This window comes from Humulus lupulus, chromosome 6 (genome assembly GCF_963169125.1).
Source record: "Humulus lupulus chromosome 6, drHumLupu1.1, whole genome shotgun sequence".
In the NCBI taxonomy this organism is placed as follows: Eukaryota; Viridiplantae; Streptophyta; class Magnoliopsida; order Rosales; family Cannabaceae; genus Humulus; species Humulus lupulus.
Window position 1 is genome coordinate 217,564,938 of NC_084798.1, and position 24,837 is coordinate 217,589,774.

The following is a 24,837-nucleotide window of genomic DNA, read 5'->3' on the forward strand; positions in this document are numbered from 1 at the left end:
CCACATGATAAACTCTCAAGATAAAATCTCAATGTTTATCTTGATTTATTTACTTGCTAAAGCAAGGAATATTTCTTTCAAAGCAACTTTTACTTTTAGTTGTCTAAATAATCTCAAAATCACTTAAACAACTTTTGTGTATTTTCTAAGATTCTCTTTGAGATTCTTTTGAAAACATCAAGTTGACATCCATTGATTTTCTCATCAAAATCAAAATGAAGATGTCAATTTTAAAACACTTTAAATCAAAGAAAATAAACCCTCATTGATTTATTTAAACACTTTGATTTCTTTTGTTTAAAATTATCTTCTCATTGAGATTAATTTAAACATATCACCATCTTTTACCAAAATGAATAAAGTTCTCTTTAATTCATCATTGGTGTAAAGATTCAAAATTGTTTCTCCAATTTTGAAAATGTCTCCTCATTGAATATTTAAGAATTATTATCACTAAATAATTCTCAAATATATTTTATTTGACCACACTATAGATTATAACTCTATTGAGTCAATATGTCATCCCACAATTTTTGAATCCACTTTGATTCATTTTCCTTGCAATGGCAAGACACAACCATTAAAAAAAAAAAAAATGTAACCCCCTTAGGTTCATCTTTTCTTATCTCATAAAAATGAGATGGTCAACACTTAAATGAGAAGTTTAATTTCTAAAATAATTCTCTTTATTTACCAAATAAATGGTAACTCATCACATTGCAATGATAATCATATTTACATTATTATCACCTTAATAATCATATTATATGGCATATCATAATAATCATGATAATTCTCATGTATGTATCAATATACATTTATATATTAACATAATTATGTCTCAAAGAAATTTCACACAATTTGTCAACATATATCCATCATATTAACATGCATTGTTAATCTCATAATAATATTGTAAATATATCACAAATATCATACAATAATTCACATATCCACATATTGATATATTCTATTGATTCACGAAATCAATAAATAGGCATGTCAAAAACTATCTAATTATCATGATTTATAAAAAATAATTTTCATGTCAAATGTATGTCTTACTATCTCACATATAACATACACATAAGATTAAAAATCACTAGATTATGTAGAGCTTCTCAAAAGTTCACTTCTAAAGATTTAACTTTCATAAAAAGATGTGTAACATATGTTACAAAGTATCTCATATTGTATGTTATCATTTACACAATTATTCATATTAATCACATATAACAAAAACTCAACATATTGAATTATCTTCTAATCTAACCACTAAAAACAAAGGAGAATAGAAAACAATGAACCTCATTTAAAACTTTTCTTCTTCTCATTTCTATCACTTTATGAAAACTATTAGATCTTCTAAGAAAACAAAGAAGAACATTACCTTATCTTACCATCTTTCCAAGGTTGGATTCTCACAAGATCTCCATGGTTTCTCCTTCCATTGAAAAGGCAAATAAGCTTTTGATTGTTAGAGAATATATATTATTGCTCAATGGAATTATGGAAAAACCAATTACAACTCTATGCAAAAATACAATGGACAAGATAATATTTATTAAATAAGTATTACAACTCAATTGCTCAAAATACAAGTAAATAAAAAGATGTAGAAGAAGAAGATTACAAACTCAATACTATAACATTACAAGTGAATAAGAAGAACACAAGAATGAAAAACACAAACAAACTCTCACACAACCAAAGTGTAGAGTAGTGGGGATCACCAACTTGAACAAGGTTCAAGACCTTTGTCCAAAAGCTTATTTCCCCCTATTCTCTAAGCACTAAGGGATCTCTCTAGGAAATAGCTCTCTGGAATTATCAAGCCTTTTGGTGTATTTTTCAGCCAAGTGCTTTGTGGATGAAAAAATGGTGTGTCTTACAAGTGAGCATTAGGCTCCTATTTATAGAGTTTAGAGACACCATTTGAATTTCAAATTCCACCAACCCCCATGGCTGTTACCAATGATTAATTGGGTGTTTTATGGAATTAAAATAGAGAATTGGGAGTTACTAAGCTGTTGGAATCGTTCAAAGTTGGATAAAAAAACTGAAATTATAGAAGCTGTTAGCCATTAGGGCCGCGGCGCTAGTTCCAGGCGCCGCGACCCTCAGTCAAATTCAGCAACACATTTTTTCAGTTTTTTCCAAAACGTTCCAATTTATTCCCACTTGATTTTGTAACTTCCATACACAATATGGGAGTTAAAATCACATCTCTATCAGCCATTTCTCATATGGCTTTAAGAAATTCATCTCAATATTGTGTAACAACAAAACTACACAATAATGGGTGATATTTTGGGAGTTACAAGTTTGTAACTTATTTTGTAACTCCAAAATATGTCACATTTGGACACACACATGTGTCCAATTTTGTGACTCTCAATAATATGTTACAAGGTGTGACAAATCACATTTGTGTGACAAATCATATTTGTCACATTATTTAATCTAATATTATATTATATGAAATAATATAACATTATCAACACCAGGAGTCATCTCCCTATAAATATGGAGACCCTAGGCGTTGCAAGGGTTGGTGTCTAGTTTGTAAAGAAACACCCTGTAAGGAATACTAGAGATATATCAATAATATTGGTTGGTGGACTAGAGGGATTTTAACCTTCAAACCACCTAAAAGAAAAGGAGTTATAACCTTCCCCCTATATTATTTTCGCCAGTTTGGAATATAAATATTTACATATTACAGTTCATTATCAAGCACTAATCCATCCCGTTTATTAGTATAATTATCTGTTGCCGAAGAACCACGTCAACAGTTTGGTGCTTTCATTGAGAGAATTTAGATTGGTGCTATTGCAGAAACCCAACCGTGGTGGTTACTCGCTCAAGGCATGGTAATGAAGCATATCAACGTGATGGGCAGGAGGCCCACCATGCCACCATATCCGATGAGCAAAACCCCGAGGTTTAGCAGTGACCGGGAAAGCAGCCAATGGGCCAGGGCGATACTGGAAGTTCGGCTCCCCGACCGCCCAATCCGAACCCGAATTTCTACACGGCGGTAGAAATGGAAAATGCACAGTTGAGAAGTCAGCTGTTGAAAGCAAACAAGAAAATCGAAGAGGTCTTGGCCCGATTACCCCCTCTTACAACCGACGCTAACGTCGAAAAGAGGCATAGTGGGAATCATAAGTCCCGCAGGGGTAACCGGTCCAGGCCCAGTCAGTCGGTCAGAACCTCGACTCCGAATTCTACTCCCACGTCACACCACCAGGAAACTGTGTTTGAGGAACTTCCTAGGGCCGATCAACAATTCAGCCGATCGGTCCGGACCTCAACTCCTAGCTCGATTCCACCCTCGAGTGCACCCAGGAGGGCCCGAGGCAGCTTGCGAAAGGAGATCTGGGGAGGGCTCGCGACGACAGCCCGCCCCGGCTGGCCGTCCTGCACCACGGTTAGACCGCCGAGCGCAGGACGCAGGGAATGGTAGAGCGGAGCGGCCGCGACCTAGCTTAATCTGCCCTGACGAGACTAGGATCGTGTCACCAGTTAGGCATCCCCCATCACCGATAAGATATCCATCTCCTCCCCATCCAGTCCGAGACATTCCAGCTCATGGGAGTAGCAGGAGAAATCCTCTTTCCGTCGGACCTTCCCTTCGCAGCCGGACGCACGGGGAAATCCTGGATCCTCACCCTCAGTGGCGGGCTCCGAGTTTTTCAAATGGAAGTTACTGGACCAGGAGTCATCGAAGTGGCATGTCCGGCGAAGACCTGCGCCATCGTTTGAGTTCGACTCAAAGCCCTCGGGCCACCCCGAGGGCCGACCTTCGAGATCACCTCAACTCTCAGAGAGGAGATCCAGCTAGAAATGGTAGTCGTGCTCACCCAGGGGAGGGTCTGTCGGAAGTATGTGACAGCGGGAATGTCCCACCTAACCTAGCTCAAGCTGGGAGGGACAATAACCCGCCTAACGCTTGAAATAGGATTGGAGCTGTTGAACAGCCCCAGAACAACCAAGGAAGTAAGGACCAAACCCTAGAGCGTCTAGCTCAGATGGAGGAGTTGATGAGGAAGCTCTTATCGGAAAAGGAAAAAGATGAGTACGACTCGGGGGACGAACTCGAGCTCTTCGCCCCCAGCATAGCAGCCGCGGCATATCCACCTGGTTTCCATATGCCCCACTTGTCCAAATTCTATGGGGACGGAGACCCGTCAGATCATTTGGGTATGTTCAACACCCTGATGATGGCCCACAACATCGGTCCCGAGCTAAGGTGTTTGATATTTTCTTCCACCTTGACTGGGCTAGCCAAGCAATGGTTCAAGCAGAATAAAAAGCAGTCCATCAGCTCGTGGAAAACCTTTTCTGCCGACTTCAAGAGGGCATTCCAAGCTTCTCAGGCTACCCGCGTCAAAGCCGACACCCTGGAAAACGTAAAGCAGCAGCCCGAGGAACCTTTGAAAGCTTACCTAAGCAGATTCGCAAATATCGCGGCTCGAGCTAGGGACGCAGATGATAGTTCCAAGCTTATGGCCTTGAGGACTGGGATCCTCGTTGGAGGCGGACTCTGGGAAGAGATACAGAGAAAAGGTGTCAGCACCGTGAACGAATTCTTAAATAAGGCCCAGGGATGGATAAACCTGGAGGAGGCGCGAGATAAACCTGGAGGAGGCGCGAGCATCAGCCGCAGGAACCAGCCAAGCCTCTGATCAGCCCGCTGGAGTGGGAACGGATGTTGTGAAAATGACCCAAACTGTTACACAGAATAACCAATGGGGTGGAAGCAAGAGAAAAGGGAGCAGCGAGGGAGGCCAGCACAGCCTGAAGAAGAACAAGCCCGTGGAAAAATTTAAACCAGTCTACACGACTTATACCGAGCTCACAAACACTAGGGAGAACATTTTCCTAGCAAACTCTGCCCGCCTTCCCTGGAAGAAGCCGGAGCCTTTGAAGCACCAGAAGGATAAGCGGGACCCCTCCAAGTTTTGCCAATTCCACAACGACATTGGCTACAACACTGACGATTGTAGGCATCTGAAGGATGAGATCGAGACTCTCATCAGAGCCGGACCCTTGGCTCAGTATGCGCGGAATAGAGTTCCTGCCGGTCAACCAGCTCCAGAAGCTCCGGTAAGTCAGCCCGGGTCTCGGATAAAACAGGACACCCCTCTTCCTGTGATAGGAGGAGAGATCTCCACAATCTCTGGAGGTCCCCATCTGGCCGACACGAGCAGAGGTGCCCAAAAGAGATACGTCAATGAATTGAAGGCTCATAACGGAGTGGAGTTTGTCCTAGAGCAACATCTACCCAAACAGCAACGATTGGAGAGGCAACCAATCATATTCACCGAGGAAGATGACAGTCACGTCCAGTTCCCCCATAACGACCCTCTGGTCATAGCCGCCCAGCTCGCCAACCGGAGAGTTAGGAGGATACTGGTCGATAATGGGAGCTTGGTGAACCTGCTATTCTGGTCTACGCTGGAAAAGATGGGTTTATCTGTCACCGAGTTGAAAGCCACCTCCATGATGCTATATGGATTTTTTGGAGAAGGGTCGGCAGCAATAGGAACAATTGAGCTGGTGATTACCTTGGGAGAGGGACCCCGGACTATCTCAAAACTCCTCGAGTTTGTGGTCATCGATTGTCCCGCCGCGTACAATGCTATTTTAGGCCGACCTACATTGATAGCATTCGAAGCCATAACCTACATCCATCACCTCGCACTAAAATTCCCCTCTTCCATGGGGATATGGACGGTCCGAGGTGATAAGCTCACTGCCAGGGAATGCTATAGCATTTCTATGAAGGGAAAATCAAGACCCGAGCAGCAGACAATGACCATCCAGGGAGAAATTGTACCTAGTCCTGAGATAGAAAAACCTCAGAATGCCAGAGGGGAGGGTATTATCTTAAATAATGATATTGACCCCAGAGTAGACGAGGATAGGTCCGAGCTCCAGGCCATCGAAGAGCTCGAGGAGGTAAATATCGACCCACAAGACCCCTCGAAGGTGGTGAAGCTCGGGAAAAATCTATGTAGCGAAAGGAAGGCGGAGCTGATTAGGTTTCTGCAAGAAAATCTAGATGTGTTCGCCTGGTCTAATGGAGACATGATAGAGATCAGCCCAAGCGTCATCATGCACACCCTCCACTTGGATAAAAACGTGCCTGCAAAGTCCCAAAAACAAAGGCGCCTAGGAACGACCTGAGCTGAAGCCCTAGAGGAGGAAGTAGCCCGGCTCTTAAAGTGCGGCTTTATTCGCGAAGTAAAGTACCCGATCTAGGTCGCCAATCTTGTGTCGGTTCCGAAGCCCAACGGGAAATGGCAGACCTGCATCAACTTTTCCGATCTGAACAAAGCTTGTCCCAAAGATTGCTTCCCCTTGCCAAGGATTGACCAATTGGTAGATGCCACGGCGGGGCACGAGCTCATGTCTTTTATGGATGCGTACTCGGGCTATAACCAGATCGCCATGAATCCCACAGACCAGGAACACACTAGCTTCATGACCCCAAATAACGTTTATTGTTACAAGGTCATGCCTTTCGAGTTGAAAAACATAGGAGCTACGTACCAGAGGTTGGTAAATAGGATTTTTACCAATCAGATCGGGAAAAATATGGAAGTGTATGTTGACGACATGTTGGTCAAGTCAAAAACTGTCGATAACCATGTCTCCGATCTAGAGGAATGCTTTAAGATTTTAAGGGAATACGGCATGAGGCTAAACCCCCAAAAAGTGTACTTTCGGGGTTGCGTCAGGAAAATTCCTAGGTTTCATCGTCAATACCAGGGGAATAGAAGCGAACCCCGATAAGATCAGGTCGCTACTCAAGATGCCCTCACCCCGGTCGCGAAAAGATGTTCAAAGTCTGACAGGAAGGGTGGCGGCCCTTAATCGGTTTATTTCTAAATCTACCGACAAGTGTTTTCCATTCTACAACCTGCTCCGGGGAAATAAAAAATTCGAGTGGACCGAGGAATGCGAATGTGCCTTCCTCGACCTGAAAGCACATTTAGCCGAGCCACCCATCTTATCCAAACCAGCGGTAGGAGAACCTCTTTTCCTTTACCTAGCTGTCACGAAAGATGCGGCTAGCACCGTACTAGTCCGAGAAGAAGATCGGTCTCAAAAGCTAGTCTATTACATTAGCAAGAGGCTTCTCGGAGCTGAATCCTGGTATCCGTTGATGGAAAAGATGGCCTTCTGCCTTATTACGGCCTCCCGAAAGCTTAGGTCGTATTTCCAGTCCCACTCAATACACGTCATAACCGATCAGCCTTTAAGGCAGGTTTTGCAGAAACCTGAAGCATCGGGACGTCTGTTGAAGTGGATTATCGAGCTCAGCCAATTTGAGATACTATACATACCGCGAACTTCTATAAAAAGCCAGGCCCTGGCTAATTTTGTGGCAGAATGCACAGGGTTCCGAGAAGACTGTTGGAGTTTTATGCCCTAATTAAAACCCAAATTCTTTGTAATCTCATTTTTATTATCAATAAAAGAATAGAAATCATTTTTTGACTTGGTCAATCACTTTGCTCACATGTTTTATTTTCATGATTATTTGTTTAATATAAACTTCTATTAAATCCCGAGCATATAGCTAATCTTATTTATAGTGACGTAATCACAGTGGAATATAAATATGATTATATGTTCAAAAATAAGTTAGTCCTAAGATTAGTCAGTGCACCGGATTTACACTGACTTGCCAATCTACGATATGATCTACTTACACATTACAGTGTTATGTTCTTTCCAGAACATTAGCAAAGTAGATAAGATCGGATGTATTTGTTACATCGGACAGGACCGATATTGACAGTTGATAAGATAAGTAAACATACCGTTATTATCTATTCTAGTCATATCATATAGTTGACCATAGGTCAATTCAATCTCAATTCTGAGTGGTTAGTATTCTAACTGATTGTATTATTTGAGTTCTTTGACTTGTTCGTTACCAGCTTACCCTACGGACTAGCCCATACTTACATCTTGGGAACTCGGTAGTATAATTGAGTGGGAGTGTTAATCATAGATATGAACATCTATAGCTTCTGATGAAGAAGTGAAACGATGGTTTCCTTTTAGTTTGGTTCAAGGTGTTAAATGATAGAGATCTCATTTCAGTAATTAAATTAGTTTACTGAAATATCATTTACAAGGAACTAAGTGTTTTAAGGATAAAATACAATGAGGGGTAAAACGGTATTTTAGTCCTATCTCATTGTAGACCGTCTATAGAGGATTGAGTGACAATTATGGTTGTAACAATGGATAATTAATAGCGTATCTATATTTGTTATAGAGCGTTCTATGAATTCAAGAGTGCAATTCCAAGTCTATAGTGGAGTCACGAGGAATTAATAAGTTAGTAAATTTATTTGTTAGATTTATGATAACTTATTAGAGCTTGATTTCATAGGCCCATGGTCCCCATTGTACCTTGGATAAAATCATCTAGATAGTCTCAATTAATTGATTTAATCATCAATTAGAATTATCAAAGTTGACTAGGTCAATTTTGGATAGTTTCACAGAGTTGTGTAATTTTGAGAAGAAAAGAGAAATTATGGCAGATTTATTAATTAAGATAAATTGGCATCTAAATTAATAAATAAATTTAAATCAAGGTTCAAATTATAAATAATTAATTTGATAAAGGATTTAAATAATTATTTAATTAATTAAATCAATAGAAAATAATACAAGCCTTGATTTTAAGTCCAATGGGCTTATAATCAAATGGGAAATTTCACGGGCCTATAGCCCATGATAATTTCGACCTAGGTCTTCAAAATGGCTGTTATTTTATTGATTTTTAATTAAATTAAATGGCCTAATTGAGTTTATAAAAGGAGTGCTTATAGAGAAGTCAAAACAAGGGTTTTTTGATAAGTCAGATTTTCTGATAGTTTTATATTCTCTCTAAACACAAGTCATTTTCTAAGCCTCTTTGTATTTTCTCTTCTTCTCTCTATATCTATCTCATGTGTTGAGAATTTCCCACACTAGTCTAGGTGGTTCTAAGGATACATTGGAAGATCGTGAAGAAAATAGAAGATCGGTTCAGTTTCTTGATAATACTCTGCGACAGAGAGGATACAAGAGTTAGAGAAACTGAAGGAAGGACTCTTAATTCCGCTGCGTATACTGTAAGTATTCTATTTTTGTTTCTCTTTGAATTCAATTTTAGAAACATGTTTTAGGCTATCTCGTATTAATTTGTTTAATATTAGATATACATGAAAATAAATAAAGATCCTGTATAAGTTTTTCCAACAAAGACCCGATGGAAGAATCAGCTCAAGCCTCATGGAAAGTCTTCGTAGATGGCTCGTCTAACGAGAATGGCTCTAGGGCTGGAATCATATTGATATCCCCAGAGGGACATCGATTCCACTCGGCGTTACGATTCGGATTCCAAGCGTCCAACAACGAGGCCGAATACGAAGCTTTATTGGCTGGGCTAAGGGTGGCCCAGGAGCTGAGGGCCAGCTCCGTCCAGTGTTACAGCGATTCCCAGCTCGTGGTAAACCAAGTGTTAGGAGAATACCAAGCACGGGGAACCAAGATGGCTGCTTACCTGGCCAAGGTAAAAAAAGAGTTATCCGCATTTGAGATCGGCTCAATCGAGCAGATACCTCGGGAGCAGAATGCCAATGCGGACGCCCTAGCAAAGCTCGCTACCTCTGGGGAGGTGGAGACTTTGGGGCTGGTGCTGGTAGAGTTCCTGGGAAGACCAAGCATAGAGGAAATCGAGGTGGAGGTCGAGATGATCGACGCCAGACCGACGTGGGCGAATCCTATCCTCGAGTATCTCACAGCAGGGAAGTTACCCGAGGGGTGAAATGACGCAATGAGGGTACTTTACCAGGCTCTAGGGTATACAGTGATAGATGGGATATTATACCGGCATGGCCTCTCTTTACCTCTCCTACGGTGTGTTCTGCCAGGCGAGGCGAAGACCATTTTGCAGGAGGTGCACGAGGGCTTTTGCGAAGATCACGCTGGGGAGCAAAACCTGGCCCTGAAGATATTAAGGCAAGGGTATTATTGGCCCACTCTGTCAAAGGACTCGATCTCCTACGTCCAAAAATGTAACAAGTGCCAGCGATTCGCCACAATTGCCCGGGCTCCTCCGGTCGAGCTGAAGATGATCTCGTCCCCATGGCCGTTTGCGGTCTGGGGGGTTGACCTGGTTGGTGCCCTCCCTACTGGAAAGGGAGGAGTTTGCTACGTGGTGGTGGCTATCGACTATTTCACAAAGTGGGCAGAAGCAGAGCCCCTGGCGATGATCACTTCAAATAGGGTCCTTGACTTTGTGGTCAAGAATATTGTTTGTCGATTCGGGCTGCCAAAGAAGATCGTATCAGATAATGGAACGCAGTTCAATAGCGATCTCTTCACCGAATTCTGCGAGAGGCACGACATTGTTAAAATCTTCTCCTCCGTGGCCTATCCCCATGCCAATGGGCAGGTCGAGGCTGTCAACAAGATGCTAAAAACAAGCCTTAAGAAGAGACTGGGTGAAGCCAAGGGAGTTTGGCCCGAACAGCTCCCCCAGGTATTGTGGGCATATCGGACCTCTCACCGAACTTTGACGGGTCACACTCCTTTCTCCCTGGCTTTCGGGAGTGAGGTCGTCCTTCCTGTCAAAGTAAAGGCATCTTCATACAGAGTCCAGACATTTAACCAAGATCGAAACGATGAATTGCTCTGCGCATCCCTCGACCTAATTGACGAAAAACGAGAAGCTTCACAGCTGCAGCTCACGCATTATCAACAAAAGATCACTCGTTATTTCAACTCAAAGGTCAAGAAACGTGTCTTTAGCGTTGGCGACCTGGTACTCAGAAGAGTCTTCCTAGCTAGTAAGGATCCCAAGGATGGAGTGTTGGGACCAAACTGGGAAGGGCCCTATCAAATAACAGAGGTCGTGAAAGAAGGAACCTTCAAACTAGCTCGGCTTAACGGAGAAGCAGTCCCACGAACTTGGAACGCTATACACCTGAAGAAATATTATCAGTAATATCTTTGTAAGGCTTAGTTAGAAAAGCCACCTTTGTTTATTAAATGATAGGAGATAATCTTTTCGCATTGTCGTATATGTTTGTGGATGTAATGTCAAGTAACCACGAAAGGTCCTTTCCTGATTACTTGGGGGGCAAATATCCTGGATACAACCAGGTCCTAAAACTTAGAAGTTGATTCAAATTGATTGATCGATATTTTTCTTAAAAAGTGCGAGATATCAATAAAGGATTAACGCAAACTAAGTTTTTAAAATCAATGTCCTGGATACAACCAGGTCCTAAAACTTAGAAGTTGATTCAAATTGATTGATCGATGTTTTTCTTAAAAAGCACGAGATATCAATAAAGGATTAATGCGAACTAAGTTTTTTAAAATCAATGTCCTGGATACACTACAACAAATTTGACTAAATATTACATTAAAATATTACATAATTTAAAAAACGCTATTATTGATGATTAGCCAAATGGGTAGAACACGGAAGAGAAAAAAAGGGGCGGCAAATGAATTTTTTTGTTAAAACACCCGCCTTTACTTTTTCCCCAACTCTTAACTCACATTTTCATTCTCTAATATCATAAAACCAAAGCAAATGCTCTCCCCTCTGTCTCTCTCTCTCTACCATAACCTTCTCGCCTCACGCCTCTCCCCTCGGTCTTCCTCTTCCCTCGGTCTCTCTCTCTCTCTCTCTCTCGCATGGCCAACAGATGAATGGAAGGGTATAGTGCCTCACGCCTTTCCCCCTCGGTCTCTCTCTCTCTCTCTCTCTTGCATGGCCGACGGATGAATGGAAGGGTATAGTGCCTCACGCCTCTCCCCTCGGTCTCTCTCTCTCTCTTTCTCGCATGACCGACGGATGAATGGAAGGGTACAGGTGCTTCTATATGAAGTTTCCCTTTCAAAAGTCTCTCCTCTCAATCCAGCCAACGGTGGCAATTGGAAATGTCCGAGGCTTCGCTCCGAGCTCCGCGAGAGAAGACCAGTAGCTAGTAGGAGAAGAAGAGTGAAACACACTCTATAACCGTACCAGATCACCAGATCTAATACACTCTCCTCTCCTCCTTTTCAGATCTCTCTTTCGCAACTTGCAAAAGTCTAAGGTAAGTGTCTCTCTCCATGTCTCTGCAATTGCTCATCTATAGCTGTTATTTCCTTTATCGGATCTTAGCTCAATGGCTTTCGATCCGAGTTCTCGGCATTTGTTTCTGGTTGATGCTAATTTCAGTCAGGCGTCCTTTTGATTCACATGTTTTTTTGGTTTAAGATTGGGGAGAATTGCGGAACGAGGGGAATTTTGATTGAAGAAAGTAAAAATGGCGGGTGGTGCAGCTGGTGGTTTTGTTACACGGGCATTTGAGTCGATGCTGAAAGAATGTTCGGGGAAAAAACATCCAGAACTTCAGAAGGCTATTCAGAATTATATAGGTTATGCTTCTTTTCAATTTGAAAGTGATAATGTCGATTTTTTCGAATGCATTTTTTTGTTTGCGATTGAAATTAGAGGTGGCTGTTATTGACTAGAATTAGCAATGAACAGTTTTGTTTTGGTTTGTACATTTCACCATCATCACAAACATCCGCTTACTATGTCAATTGTCCATTAAGCTGGAGATGAGAAAATTCAAGGTGTAACTCACTAGTTTGTTTTATTGTAATAATTTTTTCTCAGATGGTACGAAAGAGGTCAATCAGGTTCAGCCTTCCGCTTCCAGTGAGACAAACAAAGCTGCATCGGTTGCTGGTGATGAGAGGTTTGTACTTCTTATTCCCCCCCACCACCCAAAAAAAAATAAATAAAAAATAAAGATTAATGTAACTGTTACAATCTTTAACTTGTTCTTGTGTAATTTCTGTTGATTTTTTTTATGCAATCAGGTCAAGTAGCACATCTTTAACATGTAAAACTTTACTTATCAAATCCTCTGTAACAATAAGATGTCCTTTAATTGTTGTGTATGGTATCTCTTTCTGTTGCAGTTCACTTGAAGATGGAGCTGCAAAATATGAAACAGAGGAAAGCCAGTCACAAACAGTTCCTCACGATGCCGAGGCTATTCCAGTTGCTAAGCCAGTGAGCATAAGTGCAACTATTTCCACTGTCTTGGCAAGTGCTGGGAATACTTTGGAGGGGTCTGTGGCAGAACTTGTGTTGAGTCCTCTTCGACTTGCATTTGAGACAAAGAACTTGAAAATCTTAGAATCTGCTTTGGATTGTCTTCATGTATGTATTTGTCATGTTTTTTATTTTCATGCTCTGAATTTTATAGGTTAGCATTGTGTTTAAAATTTTCCATTTGGCTCTTGATATCAGTTCTCCTATGCGAAAGATTGAGGAGATTGATAGATGGGAAGTGAATTTTGAGTTTAATTGAGAGATGTAATATGGGAACGGTAAATTTGCAAAACAAGCTTGAATTGTTGGTTTTTGATTTGCATGATCATGGAAAAAAATATGAAATTCTCTTTTACTAGAGAAAGATATACAAAAAAAGAATATTAGCATTTTGTTGGAAGTGGTTGGATTGAGATGAATGGAAGTGGTTGGATTGGAAGGGTACGGAGGAATGGACTTCTAGGACTGAAACTGCTAATGTGCTGCATGAGCCAGTATGTCTCTTTTCATCTCATCTCATCTTGCAAGTCATTTATAATTTAAGTAGTTTCTTTTTCTCTAGAGTTAATTATGAGAAATTCATAAACATTGTTTGGTAAATGAAAATTGTATTGTTCTGCTTTACTAACTCTGTTAGATCATTCATTTTAGAGCCTGAAGTTATTATAGTATTACTCAGTTGTGTAGCATCTTTTTCATTTAAAACCGATGTCTTAGGTTTTATTCATCTTATTTTGTTTTTCAGACTTCACCTTCTGAATTATTGCAGTGATCACTAATTCACTATGATTAATGTGCATCATTATTCATTACAATGTTATTAATTAATTTGTCTGTTTTACTCTTATTTACAAATTCTTTGTGAAATGTTGGAATTTATTAGCTGATGAGATATTCTGAAATTTCATAATGTTCCAAGTGAAATATTTCTTTGTTTTAAGTTAAAGGACAGTGCTGCCGGTTAATTACTGTTTTCGGAAGCTTGGTTTTTTGCATTTTATTATACATAAAAGTAAGGATTTTGAATTGTTATGTAATACAATTGTTGTTCCCCTTTCACAAATATGAACTTAGAGATACATTTTTGAGACTCTTTCTTTCTGTTTTAAGGGCAATGTGGCACCGTCTTCCACTGATTCTGGCTCGTCTGGGAACATCATAATTGATTTCTATTGGGTAAGTGTGATTCTTCTGGGATTTATGCTTTTCTTGTTTATTAAATTTGGGATGTGGTAAATTAGAAAAAAACTGTAATGAGATAAGGTTGTGAAGGTACATGTAAATTTAGGATTGTCGACTAGGTTTTTGGAGCGTGACATTCTTAGTAAGGATAATTCACCTATCAGTTGTTCTTAAGTCTTATTCAAGGGCTTTGTGCTATCACATGTAAATACTATTAGAAATCACAATAGTTCTCTGCTTGATTTCTTCTTCTTTTTTATTTATCTAGTTTTTTAATTTAAATAATCATAATAATAAAATTAGGACAAGTCTTGGCACCACTTGTCAACTGTCAAAAGGACTTTGAGTGGATTTTTGGTGGTGGTGGTTGTTACTTGTTTCTGTTAGTTTTTTGTTGTTGTCATTTTTACTATTTCAATTTTGCTAGAGAGTATGTGCTTTGTAGTAGCTTAAACTCTGCTGGGTTACTAAGTGTATGCGGTCATTATTGAAATTTTCCCAAAACATAACTTTTGAATATCCTTTCAAATTTCGATTGTCTTTTTGCAGGGTATGGAACTCTATCCTCGCATTGGTAAAAACTTTGACATTAAAGTTTTTACAAATTGCAGATTTGGAATGATGTCTTGGGCAGTTCTAGCTGTAACCTATTGCATAAAGCAGGTAGCGTCTATGGGATAGTTGTGAATTATGCCTAATTATGTCAGTAATTCAGCATCACTTTGTTTATGTCCATGGTGTTGGTTGATGTGCCAGTTGCAATATGAATTGCATTTTAGGTTTGAAACTTGGCTCGCTTACAATTTGAAATATGTGGCAGCAGTGTAGCCATTTGATTGTGTGAACTTAGACTGTTAAAATTTTATTAACGAATCTAAGTTGCTTTGCCACAAAATCTCTACAATCCATTTCCAGCGGCCAATCATTTTCCCTCTTGTTCAAGGATTGTTTATCTGTATAATTCATTTGAACAAAAAGAACACTTAATCTTACTTTACTGTGTGCCCGTGCAGCTGGCCTGGTGGTTATTTCTTACCTCTAAATCAGACCCGACCTTCCTGTTTTACACTTCTACAACAGATTGCTTTGTGGACACACTCTTTAGCTCTTTTGCTAGTATTTAACGTCTATCTTTTTTCTTTTTACCAGTATGAAGTGAACGGCAAAGTGGCTGATTCAATGCTTGTTAATACCATATTGATGCTGGTGTATGTTACTAAGTTTTTTTGGTGGGAAGCTGGATACTGGAGCACAATGGATATTGCACATGATCGAGGTTCTACATCCTTTTATTTTAACTTTCCATCCTTGTTATCCATTATTTTATTAAACATCATTTTGGCAATAATCTTCTGGATGGTTTGATATTTTGGAACATGTACAAATTTAGATGTCTTATTATTTTTTTGAATGCATACTAAGCATAACTTATATTTATGAATTAAGTGAGATAGAAATAAGATAACTCGTCTTCTATGAAGTCATCATCATTAAAGTCTCTTACTTTCGTTACCATTCGAAGATTATAGTTACTTCCCCTTTAACCTTTTCCATCTATTGCTGTATTTGATCCCAATTACTTGGATTGGCTACCATGACGTTGCAAATTCTTGGCCTTAATTTTAGCAGATAAATTGTTTCTACTACCTAATTTTTCACTGTGATTAGAAGAGACCAAATAATTATTAAACAAATGTTCTTGTAGTGCTGAATTTATCTATTGCTTCTTTCCCGTTCTTTTGGTTTGTTCATACTTTCTCTCATTTGGATCATTGTACCTATCATTTTGACAGCTGGTTTTTATATTTGCTGGGGATGCCTTGTATGGGTGCCTTCTATATATACTTCTCCTGGCATGTACCTGGTCAATCATCCCGTACACCTTGGAACTCAAGTATAAAGTTTTCTATTCTAAGTTTATTTGGTCAATAAAATGTAATATTACTGCTTTCGTTCAGGAACAGTTCCAAAATGTTTTTCAACCTTTTCAAAATGTGAACACTTTTCTGCATTACTAGAGAGTAGGAAACTATAGCAATGGCTATGTAGATACCTTGGTGGGATTCAAACTTTAGACCTTATGGAAGCAAACCACATGTCTTCCCATTTGAGCTAACTCCCCTTGGTATACACCAGTAATATTATTATTAGCTTGTAAAAGCTGTATATTGGCAATTTGATTCTAGATTTGAGTTAGAAGCTGCAAATCTATTCTACCAACCAAATGCAAAAGTTGAATGCTTGTAACTTTGTTTGTAAGCTGCCAAGCCCATGAGATGAGCGTAGACTTGATTTTTTTTGCAACCAACCATACTTTCTTTTCTGTCCTATTTCCCCATTGTCCCTGTTAAATTAATTCTTAATTTTAGTTGTCTACTTTGCTTTGTCACAGTTGGCACTCTACATCCTAGTAGCAGGCATTCTTTGCATATACATCAACTACGACTGTGATAGGCAAAGGCAAGAGTTTCGCAGAACAAATGGCAAAGCTTTGGTTTGGGGTAAAGCTCCATCAAAGGTATATGGTTCTCTGAAACTCGTTATTTGGTTCTCATTATACATACAATTTTCTGTATATCTGCTGCTAAATCCTGCATAATTCTTCCCTTTCTGTTTCACAGATAACTGCCACTTACACTACTACAACTGGGGAAACAAAAAGCAGCATTCTTTTAACTTCGGGATGGTACGTTTTCAGGCTCTGCCATGTAAATCTGAACTAACTGGATTTTTTTTTCTTCTTGGTTATGAATGCGGGGGGTTCATAACCAAGAAGAAATATTAGCTGATCCAAGTAAGTAATTTTAGCTGATCCATGTAAATATAACTGCCACTTGTGCAATATTAGCTTTCATTCATAACCACTATGTCCCAGAAATATTAGCTGCATTTTTCTGGACTGTTCCAGCTCTTTTTAACCACGTAACTTACCTTACGAGTGCTACTAGTTTATTTGCTTGTATGGGAGAGACAAACTCTGATCATGTTAGTGGTTTCTGGTCCAACAGGTGTAGACAATTTACAAACCGATGCCAGTGTAGAGAAAAATAAATAAGTAGACGAAATGAATAATGGTTTGCGCGTTTTCATACAGATAAAGGCATAAAATCTTGACATGTGATTGTTATTGTAGGTATGGAAAATACTGGAAATCGTACTGCGAGAAGGTTCGGTACAGGGTCATCCCCAGAATTTACTGAGAAAATGTTGCACAAGTGTTTGTTCTATGTTGAGAATGGCATGTATATTCAGCCTTTCCAAATTAAATGATGGCAGGCTGGTATCATGTTGTTATTATTGTTGTTTTTGTAATGGTAAACTTTATGGATGTTGTATTTCTCTCATCTTCAATGACCAAAAACTTTTCTTGTTTAGGAAAATTACTATAAAGTTTTGTTTCTATTTTTCATTTTTGAAGTAAAAATTGTTCAAGATTATAAAACTTTATTATGTTATGCTTTCAAACTTAAGTTAGAACTAAGATCTCATGAAGTAGACACATTTATGGTTTGAATTAGTTATTGTTTAATGTAATACTTATGGTTTATCAATCTATTGAGAATTACATTTTATGATTAATTTTGAATTTTTTTTATCAAAATACAATAATGAAAATCTTTTAATTAAAAAAAAACCATATAAGTATACTTATCAAAATAAAATTTAAAATTTTATTACTATATGTTATGATTTAAAAGCATATTATAAGCGTAAAAAATCGTTATGGTTTATATAATATAACAAACTAAAAATGTTATTAAAATAATCAAATGTAACAGTTGAAAAGTGTTATGAAAAAAATACAAGATTAAATTTCAAATTTATAATAAAAAACTCTATCTAAATGTTATTATTTGAATATTATAGCATCTAAAAATGTGTTATTGAATAGTTTAAGATAACACCGAACATAACATTAAAAAAATGTTATAGAAAAGACTGGACTTTTAATAACATGGGCTACGTTAGCATTTTCAGAAGTGCTATCAATAGTCCCAGATAGCACTTTTTAAGTGTTATGAATACTGTTTTTTCTTGTAGTGATACAACCAGGTCCTAAAACTTAGAAGTTGATTCAAATTGATTGATCGATGTTTTTCTTTAAAAGAATGAGATATCAATAAAGGATTAACGCGAACTAAGTTTTTAAAATCAATGTCCTGGATACAACCAGGTCCTAAAACTTAGAAGTTGATTCAAATTGATTGATCGATGTTTTTCTTAAAAAGCACGAGATATCAATAAAGGATTAATGCGAACTAAATTTTTTAAAATCAATGTCCTGGATACAACCAGGTCCTAAAACTTAGAAGTTGATTCAAATTGATTGATAGATGTTTTTCTTAAAAAGCACGAGATATCAATAAAGGATTAACGCGAACTAAGTTTTTTAAAGTTAATGTCCTGGATACAACCATGTCCTAAAAACTTAGAAGTTGGTTCAAATTGATTAATAGATGTTTTTTCCTAAAAAGCATGAGATGTCAATCATAACACCAACAGAAACTAAGTTCTCACCAAATGCGTTAAAGAGGAGTAACAATAAAGTTAAACCGCAAAAAATATATAAATAGATTAAAGTAAATCTGAGGAAACCAATTGTCTCGAGGATAAAAAACATCGTGATATAAAGTTACAAATAAAAAGTAATAATAAGAGAAAAAGGAGCAAAAATCCTAAGCCCCACTAGGACGCTCCGACGAAGTCACCCCTTCGGCGTCCTGCTCGGCTGTAGCGGAAGTCTCCCCAGTCTCAGAGGGCGCCTCTTATTGAAGTCGAGCCTTGAACTTCTCTAGGAAGGACTCCCACACCTCTTGTCCCAAGAAGGAAAAGTCACCATCCTGGTTGAAGACCCAGCAATGATACAGCATGGCCTCCATGGAGGAGCTGGAAGATGCCCTCTCCACCACAACGGCGGCCTTGGCCTCTTCAAGTTTGACCTTCGCGGCATCCAAGGCGACCTTGGTAGCCTCGGCCTCCAGTAGCTTGGCCCGGGATGCCTCCAGGTCGGCCTGCGCAGCAACTAAGGCGGCCTGCGCGACCTTCTCGCTTTCCCTGGCAGTCACTAGGGCAGCCTTGGCATCCTGCTCTTGTTGTTGAGTAGACGCGAGGGCGGCCTGAGCAGCCTGGTGCTCGCCCCTGATCTCGTTAAACCTGGCCCTGGACCGAGATATGCTTCGGTGGAGAGCCAAAGCTGCCTGCAAGATAAAAAGATAATAAGGCAAGTGCTTTAGAAAAATCAAAGAGAACCATTGGTAAAGCAAACTTATCGTGAGGGTCATCCCCAGTGAAGACTCCATAACATTCTCGGGGCTCCTCGTCTCAATCTCCAGCAAGTCCCTCGAGGTGGCATTGCAACAGTGATCCACCATATAGGTCGCGATTTCGTAAACCGTCCCTCGAAAGGCCTCGGGGATTTTCTCCAAGGCCTGAGTGTTAACTAGGACGCGCACGGTGGGAGTCGGAGCTGGCAAGGTCCCGGTTGGTACATCTAGTTCCCGGGTAGAGACAGGAGGTCGCGGGGGAGGTGGAGCCATCTTCTCTGTGGCAGGAGGGGGTGGAGGCACCTTCTCTATGGCGGAAGGACCCTGGCCCTTCCCCTTGATAGGAGACTTGGAGGTGGTCCCGAGAGGGGGAGTTTCCTTGGTCATCCGGAGCCTCTTTACCAAGGGTCCAGACGACCCGGAGGAAGGATTTCCCCCCTGGAACATGGATCGTAGAACGTTGTCCCCGGGCTATGACATCTCCTCGCCTAAAACAAAGACAACGAAGCGTCAGTATGCATGTCAAAATATTTGATCGCAAAAAATCTAAAGAATGTATTGAAAAAAGTCCTACCCTCCGAGCTAGAGGAGGAATCTATTGCCACGACCTCCGGCCGCGGAGCTTCTACGGGGGAGTCTAAGATTATAACTTCACGAATGAGAGGGGGCTCTAGGTCCGGATCCACCTCAGGACTGGACTCCTCTACATACTGCCTAAGCCCCGGAGCTACTATACCCTCCAGAAGGGAGGGCCACGACCTAAGGTTGGTCCCATACTCCTCAAAAAAGGCCGACCTAAAGGCCAGGGTATTGTCTACTACTACAGTGCCCCTAGGGCGGCCCATGTCATAGCGCAACACTAGTTGGTCAACGCACTGGAGTAGAGTTATGTTACGATCTGGGTCATTTTGATGACGGTGAACGAGTTGGCTGGGGTTAAACCTAGCAAGCCGTAGGTCTGTGGCAGCTCTGTCTAAATCCTTAAACAAGTATGAGTTACCTTTGCCGGAGGGGCCGGCTGGTGCCCCGGACTAGGTCCGCTCCGCATTGACCCCCTGGGCGACCTCAAGAGCTCGCTTCCGACACATGAGGGGCACCTCGTCTTCCTCGTCCTCCTCGTCATCATCCGCGGCCCCCTCCTCGGGGATGGGCGCCATCTCGCGAGCTGCTGGGGTGATCCGCGACCTCCTCAAGGCTAGAGTCTGGCCTGAAAAAATTAACTTACACGCCAGCATTGACTCATCAGACACGAGCTGGCGATAGTCTTTTTCGCTTGGAGGGAGCCCCGCCAAGGTTTCGTATTGACCCCCGAGGGTCACCGATTTAGCCGTCCTCACAAAAATAGTTGCACGATAGTATTCAAGTCAATATGCATGGAAAGAGACAAGTCAGCGATGATTTTGCGAGCTGAGGATAGAAAGAACTTACGAGGATGGTTGAAGTAATGGTGTTTGCAGTTGTGGAACCCCGTCGACATGAAGAATTGGTCCTTGAAGTCATTGGGGTGGCTGGGCAGCTCGATGACTGCGGCTGAGTTGGGAAAACGGGTCAAGTAATAGAACCCGTCACCTTGCCCTCGTTGATTCGGGCTGGCTTTGAGGCAGAAGAAGTAGAGAATGTCCGCCGATGTAGGGACCTCCCATTCCTGCTTCAGGAACAGGTACCTCAGCCCCGCTAACAGGCGGTAGGAGTTAGGGGGGAGTTGAAAGGGGGCCAGCTTCACGAAGTTCAGGAAGTCTGCGAAGTACTAGTCCAGGGGAAGAAAGGCCCCGGCCTTGAGGTGTTCGTCGCTCCAGGCTGCGAACTCCTCGTCGAGCGGTGCGTAGCTCCGCTCGCCCTCAAGGGGAGGACGGGCAACAAGAGCGCCTGTCCCTATTTTGATGTTGTGGGAAAGCAGGATCCTGTTAACCTTCCCCTGAGTTGTAACCTTCGAGGCAATCCTCTCGGCCTCGAAGAAGGTATCAGGTCCCACCTCGACCTCTTTCTCCACGGTGGGACGGAAGTGGGGGATAGGGGAATCTGCTACCACCTCCTTCCCCTTGCTGGCCTGCTGGGATGACGAGCTGGCGGCACTCTTCTTGGACATGTTCTTTTTGGGTCCCATCTGGTCGCCTAACGAACAAAGATGAAGAAAGTTTAGAAAGGCGACCTAAAAATAAGAAAGGGAATCTAGCGCAAGGAATGATTTTCCTTACACGGGCTGAGGTAATCTCAGTCCGCGGTGAGTGAGGCCACGCGGTTCTATGAACACGCGCCTATGCTCCCAACGAGTCCCCGATTTCTCAGGATCCGTGTGTCAGGAGGGTCAGGATAATGCTTGCCTTGGAGGGAAAGTTTCAAAAAGCAAAACTGCCTGGAAAGCGTGGCCCCTAAGCTACCCGGTTTTGCACCCCAGAAACTTGTTGCCTTCCCCTCTCCAAACAGGCATTTCAAGAGATTACCCAGAAAAATCCCCCCATAATTATCTTGTCCTATGCATCATGTTCCTAAGCATTTTTTCCTATGGTCGATACCCCTAGGATAAAAACCTACGCACAAAATACCAGCCAAAAAGAAAAAAAAAACCTACAGTGTGCGACTAAGAAAGGAGTTTACCTAAACAAAGAAAAACAGAAACATTTAAACATACAGCAGGCAGAGGACTTACATAAGTTTTTGCTGTGTGAGAGTCGAAAAGGGCGTAGGAGTCGGAATCCTAGTGGAGCCTTTAGAACTGGGGTCATTGAGAAACCCTTGTGTTTGGAACTCAGGGACTTCTGGAACGATAACCGGAAGGAAAAAGGCTTTTGAGGCTAAGAAGAGAGAAGATGAGGAAAATTTTCAAATAAAGGGGTGGCTCATGTGAAAGGTGGCCAACCTTATATATACGTAAAAGGCAAAGGAACGAGGACCGTTCGATCGTCTTAATGCGGGATACGAGGGTCACAACTCGAAAGATGAAACGACGGCCGAAGATAGGCTAGGCCATTTAATGCGATTCTTGGAAGACGGACCGTCACCAACCACGATGCTCCACGTATCTGATACCAGCGCAATAGGCGGGACATGAAGAGTCGAAAAGGAAGCCTAAAAGCCCCCACTATGGCCACAGGTGACGTCACGTGCCACGAGCAGGGGCTTGGGGGCAAATGCACGCCCTAAATATCCACGGGTTATTAGCGAGCTGGAAAATGGCATAATTCTATCCACCATGTGGAAGCCACCTACCCGAAGCTGCTGTTACGAGTCTCCACCTCTTTAGCCCGAGTTAGTCAAAGGGTTAGTAAGAATACTCGAAGGCATCGGGTCAGCAGTGTGGACACCACGAGCTGGAACTACATCAAGCTCGAGGTGCGGCATAGAACTGACACCCCCGGCTATTTATGAAGTCAACCACGCAATGTAAATGTGCGCATATCAGACATCACGTGTCCACTCCATTCCTGAATTCTCGGACACGTAGCATAAATGTGCGTGTTCAGGCGCCCCACGACTGGTTTGGGCCATGCAGCCCATTATCCCCCTTTCCTATTGATTAGACAACACTTCATTGTCAGGTTTTAGGAATTAATCATAAGTGTCACAGAGGTGACATGATGGGTAAGAAGGTCACGGGATGACCCCCTTTATCAACACCCAAGAGTTCTCTCCCTATAAATATGGAGACCCTGGGCGTTGCAAGGGTTGGCGTCTAGTTTGTAAGGAAACACCCTGTAATGAATACTAGAGATATATCAATAATATTGGCTGGTGGACTAGAAGGATTTTAACCTTCGAACCACCTAAAAGGAAAGGAGTTATAACCTTCCCCCTATACTATTTTCGCCAGTTTGGAATATAAATATTTACATATTACGGTTCATTATCAAGCACTAATCCATCCCGTTTATTAGTATAATTATGTATTGCCGAAGAACCGCGTCAACAAGTATTTACAAACATGTAACAGATATTTACAATTTTGTAACTGATATTTACAAGTTTGTAAACGTTGATCACAAAAAATTATATTTTATCACTTTTATTTACGATTAAAAGTCACTCAGTATTTACGCTTTTGCCACTCCGTGTTTTTATCAAAAAATTCTGTATTTTTGTAATCCACCGTATTTTTCATTTTTTTTTTAATTTTAGTGCATTTTTGTAGATTTCTCTTTTTTTACCCCCACTTTCTTATATTTTTCACCACAAAATCATCATTACACCTAAAATTTACCTCGTGCCATATTATTCTTCATTTCAAATTTAATTTAATCAATTTAATTAATTTTAATTGATTATTTTAAACACTTTTTGTTTGCTATAAATAAGGGATTGGTGTGTTTATTTTAGAGGAGGAGGGGACACCACAAAATTTCTACATTTTCAACTCTTCATCTTTTTATTCTTTTTGATCATTTTTTTTCTATGAGTTTTTAGAGGAAAAATTTGGGGGTTCCTCCTCCAAATTTTCCTATTTGTAATTTCTATTCTAGTTATGAGTTTCTAACATTTTTAAGATTATTAAGGTGATGATGAAACAATATGTAACTAAATAGTATTTATGTGGTATGTTGATTTTCCATTTTGTGCAATAAAGTTTATGAATTTTCTTCTTCAAATACTTTATTTCATCTTAAATATCTTGTATTTTTTATTGTTAGAACATATTTACACTTTGTTCTTAATTAGTGCAAAATCATAATATTCTTTTATTAAAATGTGCCATTAAATTGTGCACATCAAATGCTTAAAGCAAAAATATTATGTTTTGCCTTATAAATAATATTCATTGATTTATTTACTATTTCATTAGATTGATTTACATTAAATACTTTAAAATTATAATTTTAAAAGTGAAGATAAATCCTACAATTCTATAATAATTTGTGCTTAAATAGAATATCTAATTTGAATTAGCGATAGTGAAACTTGGGAATCAAATGTACTTATAAATATTATTGAACTTATATTTTGTGGATTCTAATACCTTAATAATCTTCTTTTACCAACTTGTTTACAATTCCTATCTTATTTATTTTTATTGCTTTAATATCTTTATTATTATCTTTTGTTTTATTTTCTTGATACAAAAATCTCATCAATCTTTGGAGCTAGGTTATAATTTATTAATTTTGGTTTAAAATAGTTTTCTTTTTTATTTTAGACAACTCATTTGGGTTCGATCTCGTGCTTACATGAACACTATACTTCATATACGATTCGTGCGGTTGCGAGTTATAAATTTGTGAAATATACCAGTTTTGGGTCCATCAATCTAGGGTTTAG

The 24,837-nt window shown here is 40.3% G+C and overlaps 2 protein-coding genes across 2 annotated transcripts; both read left to right on the forward strand.

Annotated features, from left to right (window-relative positions):
- The first annotated feature begins 12,000 nt into the window (after positions 1–12,000).
- Positions 12,001–13,336, forward strand: LOC133784508 (brefeldin A-inhibited guanine nucleotide-exchange protein 5-like). Its single transcript, XM_062223826.1, has 4 exons — positions 12,001–12,131; positions 12,296–12,456; positions 12,701–12,782; positions 13,009–13,336. The coding sequence occupies exons 2-4, from the start codon at positions 12,345–12,347 to the stop codon at positions 13,301–13,303; spliced, it is 489 nt and encodes a 162-aa protein (XP_062079810.1). The 5' UTR covers positions 12,001–12,131; positions 12,296–12,344; the 3' UTR covers positions 13,304–13,336.
- A 77-nt stretch (positions 13,337–13,413) lies between these two features.
- LOC133786069 (7-dehydrocholesterol reductase-like) lies at positions 13,414–16,226 on the forward strand. Its single transcript, XM_062225284.1, has 6 exons — positions 13,414–13,422; positions 13,585–13,638; positions 14,255–14,320; positions 14,876–14,989; positions 15,476–15,602; positions 16,120–16,226. The coding sequence occupies exons 1-6, from the start codon at positions 13,414–13,416 to the stop codon at positions 16,224–16,226; spliced, it is 477 nt and encodes a 158-aa protein (XP_062081268.1).
- The last annotated feature ends 8,611 nt before the right edge of the window (positions 16,227–24,837 follow it).

Excerpts from the sequence above, each read along its gene's own strand:
- LOC133784508 (XM_062223826.1), top strand. The coding sequence starts at position 12,345 with ATGGCGGGTGGTGCAGCTGGTGGTTTTGTTACACGGGCATTTGAGTCG. Across the intron at positions 12,457-12,700 it reads GGCTATTCAGAATTATATAG|ATGGTACGAAAGAGGTCAAT; the intron begins GTTATGCTTCTT and ends ATTTTTTCTCAG. Across the intron at positions 12,783-13,008 it reads TCGGTTGCTGGTGATGAGAG|TTCACTTGAAGATGGAGCTG; the intron begins GTTTGTACTTCT and ends TTTCTGTTGCAG.
- LOC133786069 (XM_062225284.1), top strand. Across the intron at positions 14,321-14,875 it reads TCATAATTGATTTCTATTGG|GGTATGGAACTCTATCCTCG; the intron begins GTAAGTGTGATT and ends GTCTTTTTGCAG. Across the intron at positions 14,990-15,475 it reads TAACCTATTGCATAAAGCAG|TATGAAGTGAACGGCAAAGT; the intron begins GTAGCGTCTATG and ends TCTTTTTACCAG.